General features: G+C 44.1%; 1 protein-coding gene across 1 annotated transcript; it reads left to right on the top strand.

The window, feature by feature from the left end:
• Positions 1-4,186, top strand: LOC131294124 (metabotropic glutamate receptor 2-like). The gene is made up of 13 exons (XM_058322168.1): positions 1-945; positions 1,032-1,202; positions 1,277-1,421; positions 1,496-1,747; positions 1,843-2,017; positions 2,101-2,357; positions 2,448-2,581; positions 2,647-2,837; positions 2,903-3,037; positions 3,109-3,271; positions 3,343-3,556; positions 3,615-3,766; positions 3,841-4,186. The coding sequence occupies exons 1-13, from the start codon at positions 1-3 to the stop codon at positions 4,036-4,038; spliced, it is 3,132 nt and encodes a 1,043-aa protein (XP_058178151.1). The 3' UTR covers positions 4,039-4,186.
• The last annotated feature ends 1,377 nt before the right edge of the window (positions 4,187-5,563 follow it).

Here is a 5,563-nt window from a genome sequence, read left to right as displayed (position 1 = left end):
ATGGCACTGTTCAATGCCGTCAAAATGACCAACACACTGTGGATCGTCGGGGCGATCGTAGTGGTGTGTTTCATCGAGCTGATCGTCTCGCGGGAGGTGTACGATCATCTCGAGCATAATCTCCGTCGCAGCCATAATAGGGGGTTCCATCAGCAGGAGCAGCACCAACACCAGCATACGCACCACCAGTACAACAATGTTAACCACAACGGTAACCATCACCACAACAATGGGAATGGATTCCGGCAGACCTACTGCGGGCGGCAGGTGAAATTTTACGAAAAACACCACATCAAGCATACGAATGGCGGTCACCACCAGGTGGGGCTGAGGGATGACACGATCCCTGCGAAACACAAACGCCACTACGGAAGTCAGCACCAACGAAGCAATTCGTCCAGCTTCGTCGGGCACCATCCGGCGGCGCCGTGGATGCATGGGGCCAATGGAGATACGCTGCTGATGATGCAGGACGATGAGGGCGCCGCTGGCGGTGTGACAGGCCCGAAGCCATTCAAGCACGGTGTCGTGCCGGTGTGGCCGGTCAAACGGGAAGCGGTCGTCGAGGGGGATCTCATTCTCGGTGGGCTGATGATGGTGCATTCGCGCGAGGATTCGGTCACGTGTGGGCCGATCATGCCGCAGGGCGGTATACAGGCGCTCGAAACGATGCTCTACACGCTGGACAAGATCAACGAGCAGGGCCTGGTGCCGAACGTGACGATCGGGGCGCACATACTCGACGACTGCGACAAGGACACGTACGGGCTGGAGATGGCGGTGGACTTCATCAAGGGTTCGATCAGCAACATCGACGACATCAACGACTACGACAACTGCAGCAAGGGGCATAAGAAAAAAATTATTTCCGGCGTGGTGGGTGCCGCCTCGTCCGTCACTTCCATACAGGTAGCGAACTTACTGCGATTATTTAAAATACCTCAGGTACGTAAAGCCACCTCCACCCTCAAAGCTGCATCATAGGGTCATCGTAAGGGGGCTAATCCTATTCTAACTGCATGCATCCGTAGGTTTCCTTTTTTTCCACTAGCCCCGAGCTGAGTAACAAGCAGCGGTTTGAGTATTTTTCTCGAACCATTCCGTCGGATCACTACCAGGTGAAAGCCATTGTTGATATTGTGCAAAAGCTGGGCTGGAGCTATATTTCTATCATCTACGAAGAAAGCAACTACGGTATAAAGGTAATAAAACTTAGCAGCAATTTAGTATCCAAAGGATGTAGACCAATTCCACCATTTTTTTAAAACTTTGTTAGGCATTTGAAGAGCTGGATGATCTTCTCTCTAAACATAGCATCTGTATAGCGGTTAAGGAAAAACTAGTAAAAGATTCCGGTGTTGCTGAAACGTCAGCGTATGATAATATAGTACTTAAGCTGTTAACAAAACCACGTGCTAAAGGTATTAAATAACGCAGGGAATGCATCACTCTATGTTTTTCTCCTACTCTAAAATACTCCTTTCCGTTATGCCAGGTGTTATTATATTCGGATCCGACCAAGAGGTGGCCGAAGTGATGAAGGCAGTCCGTCGACAAAACGTTACAGGGGTATTTTCATGGATAGGATCGGACGGTTGGAGTGCCCGGAATCTGGTGTCGGATGGCAACGAGGCGGAGGTCGAAGGCACACTGTCCGTTCAGCCGCAAGCGAATCCAGTGATAGGATTTGAAGACTATTTTCTCAACCTAACCGTAAACAACAATAAACGTAACCCTTGGTTCGTAGGTAGGTGAATTCGGGTCGCTTCGATTCTACTTTATCAAGCCGACTACATTTGTTCAGTTATGATAAACTTCTAAAAAATATCCTTTACGTTACAGAATTCTGGGAAAATAATTTCCTTTGTAAGTATCCACAGTCACCGTACACGCCGTACAATAAGGACTACACACGCACATGTTCAACCACGGAAAAGCTCTCCAAAGGAGATCTAGACTTCGAGGATCAGCTACAGTTCGTTAGCGATGCAGTGATGGCATTTGGATATGCATTGAGGTAATTTTGGAATACAATGGGTATTGTTTTAAAGTGATATTAGGAAGGGATCATCTTTAACTTAACTTTGTTGGATCATCTAGAAACATGCACCAGGAACTTTGTGGAGGTAGACCGGGGCTTTGTGATGCAATGAACCCCACCAAGGGATCGGAGCTGCTGAAGTACCTGCGCAAAGCCGATTTCATCGGTCTTAGCGGTGATCGCTTCAATTTCGATTTGAACGGCGATGGACCAGCCCGCTACAATATAATCCACTTCAAGCAGGTTGCGCCGGAGCGGTACAAGTGGATCAAAGTAGGCGAATACTACCAGGGCGAATTGCGTTTGAATATGCATGGTATGGTTTGATTCTTCTTCATTGACATGTTTATCTAATCGATTGAAAGCAAATTCCGTAAGTAATTAATTTTTAATTTTTTTTTTGTAGATATTCAATTTCGCACCAAGGATTCTATGCCCCCCGAGTCGGTGTGCAGCAGACCCTGTGAACGTGGTCAGGCCAAAAAATATGTCGAAGGAGAAGGATGCTGTTGGCATTGCTTCAATTGCACGCAATATCAGGTAGTCTGGTACAAGCTGTGAATTATTACGGTTATTAACGGTTTCGTTTTATCATTTTCTTTCAGATCCGAAGTCCTAATGACGAGACACACTGTGTCAACTGCCCTAGGGGAACGCTACCTGATATCTACCACGAAGAATGCCAACAGATTCCCGAATCGTACTTGCGACCGGAATCTTTTCTGGCGATCGGTGCCATGACATTTAGCTCGTTTGGAATACTCATAACATTCTTCGTCATTGGTGTATTTCTAAAGTATGTCCGACCGCTGTGGCGGGAAGGAAGGTTGTCGTTAACTTGTAAGTGTTACCTATTTCCAGGCACAACGATACACCTATTGTAAGGGCATCTGGTCGTGAACTGAGTTATGTGCTGCTTAGTGGTATACTGCTCTGCTTTGGTGTAACTTATACGCTTGTTATAAAACCACACGATATAGTATGTGGAGTTCAAAGGTAATGCCAGATTTGCATCTATACATCTAAAGATTTCATTCTTATCGAGCACCATTTAAATTTGTTTGCAGATTCTGGTCCGGGTTTTCATTTACCGTTGTCTATGCTGCACTACTTACAAAAACTAATCGTATCGCACGAATCTTTAATGCTAGCACCAAATCAGCAAAACGTCCTTCATTCATCAGCCCACACTCACAGCTCGTGATTTGCGGAATACTGGTGTCGTTTCAGGTGGGACTGAAGTGTATATTCATTTCATGCGAAACGCTTGAACAATTTATTTCCTTTTCTCACCGCAACAGATTCTTATCAACGCGGTATGGATGATAGTATCACCTGCACACGCGATGCATTACTATCCGACACGCGAGGATAATTTATTAGTTTGCAACTCGTACACCGACGCATCGTACATGATAGCGTTCTTTTATCCGATATTTTTAATCGTTATTTGTACCGTATACGCCGTTCTCACACGGAAAACACCCGAAGCATTCAACGAATCTAAGTATATTGGTAAGCTAACATAGAGTACTCCCCTTAAACAGTGCCACTCAGCTGGTTTCTATTGCAGGTTTTACAATGTATACCACGTGCGTCATTTGGCTCGCATTTATTCCGCTGTACTTCGGCACAGCCAATAATGTTCAACTTAGAATATTTACCATGTCCATGACAATTAGCCTGTCGGCCACGGTGACATTAGTGTGCTTATTCTCACCAAAGGTAGGGACGGCACGTTTTTGTTTGCTGATTTTTTTTGTGGATGCTATGAATCTTAATATCTCCTATATCCACAGCTTTACATCATATTGATTCGTCCGGAACGAAACATACGACAAAGTATGATGCCCATACGATATAGCACAATAAACAAAACCACTGGTTCGGCGCAATCGTCCGTTATGGCGGCCGTGATCGTAACGGCGGCCACATGCAACGAAAACGAGAAGGTCATCAAGGGCAACTCGAATGAAAACATTCCGGCCGCTTACTGATACACAAGGAAAGGCAAGCTTAAACGAATCAAAAGGATAAGCTCCACTTCTACTGAACCACGGCGGCAACAACCTATCGAGAGCTCCTATGGTGGCTGCGGTGGCTGAATTCGGTTTTTTTAATGACCAAATAGTTGTGCATCGAGATACATAGTTCCGTTTAGTTTTCTAGAAACGTTTGAAAGCTCAGTTCGCATTGCGTGTTAAATGGGAGCATTTACGAGAGATAGAAGAGAAATAAAGAACACAAATATATTATATTCGTTCAAAATAGGCATCTAATGTTATGCTTGATTTAAAAAACGACCAAAAAGTACCACGTTTTCATTTGAATTTCAAATTTGAATCGTGTAAGTTTGTCAAGCATTGCTGGGGCTTGGCGAAGTGGCTTGATGACCGATGGAACCAAGGTGGGTCCTAAGAGAGGTGAGCTCAATAGCCTGGTCGTTGCAACCATATTGAAGTTGATTTTTGACAATCGCTCTGAGTTTTGTTTACACCACAACCATGTGTTAGTACAGAGTAACAGGTACAGTACAGAGTACAGGTAGTGAGACAACCATGTGTTCTGATAGTTGCAGTTTATACGGTTACCAGAGGATGCTACCCTCGTTGACCACAACTTTACGGAGAACATCATCTAGGATATATAGCGAAGCCATCCTGGTTCCATATACGATATAGTGAATGAGGTTGGACGACATGGGGACGACCTGGACATGCGGACTGGGGTGAGGCGGTGCTTATAGCCGCATACTTGCAAAATAGACTTTCGTCGCGATCTGTTCAACCCCGTACGAAAAACGGTTTGGAAGGAAACCTGATTTGGGACACCTGAAGGTATATGGGTGTCCGGGGTACGTGCACATCCCAGGTGTAAACAGAGGAAAGCTCGAGAGAAAGGCTTAGAAATTGATATGTATTGGCTATTCGGACAAGCAGTGTTTCAAATTGAAATTATATTATGCTTATTTTAGTATTATTTAAAATACCTGTTGGTTTCAATCTTCGAAAATTATAATTTAGTTTCATCAAAGGCGACTTTTCTAATTGATAATCGTCACTTTTAAAATGAACTGAGTAAACAGCACTAGATTTTGATGGAATTTAATTCTCTTCTTGACTACAAAATTGAAACCATTTACGACTCATTTCATCTTCTACCGGAAATTGATGGAATATAACATCGACCCCGCGTTTTCATATATTCCATGCGTTATTCTGGCAAAAAGTAGCTGAACAAGAAAAATACGGCATTTTTCACACTTTTGGAAACAACTTTGGGAACAACAACAACCAGAAAATTGAAAACATAAACAAAACTAATAAAATCCGTTCCGTTTGTTCGGAATGAACCCACCTGAGTAGTAATCACTTTGGATGGAACGTAAACAAACCCACGTGCGATTTGACATCTGTCAAATAAAATGTTTTCGTTGCATTGTGCGCCATGTGCCGGTTCTGTGCTAGAATAGAAACAACAACTTACAAGTTTAACATAAAATAATCGCTGTTAGTGGTCAAA

The sequence above is a fragment of the Anopheles ziemanni genome, chromosome 2 (assembly GCF_943734765.1).
Source record: "Anopheles ziemanni chromosome 2, idAnoZiCoDA_A2_x.2, whole genome shotgun sequence".
In the NCBI taxonomy this organism is placed as follows: domain Eukaryota; kingdom Metazoa; phylum Arthropoda; class Insecta; order Diptera; family Culicidae; genus Anopheles; species Anopheles ziemanni.
This window is presented reverse-complemented; position numbering and strand designations above follow the sequence as displayed.

Bases quoted from the DNA above. Each gene is read 5' to 3' on its own strand.
- LOC131294124 (XM_058322168.1), top strand. From the start codon at position 1: ATGGCACTGTTCAATGCCGTCAAAATGACCAACACACTGTGGATCGTC. The intron at 1,203-1,276 runs GTAATAAAACTT...AAACTTTGTTAG, and splicing joins AAAGCAACTACGGTATAAAG to GCATTTGAAGAGCTGGATGA. The intron at 3,272-3,342 runs GTGGGACTGAAG...TCACCGCAACAG, and splicing joins GAATACTGGTGTCGTTTCAG to ATTCTTATCAACGCGGTATG.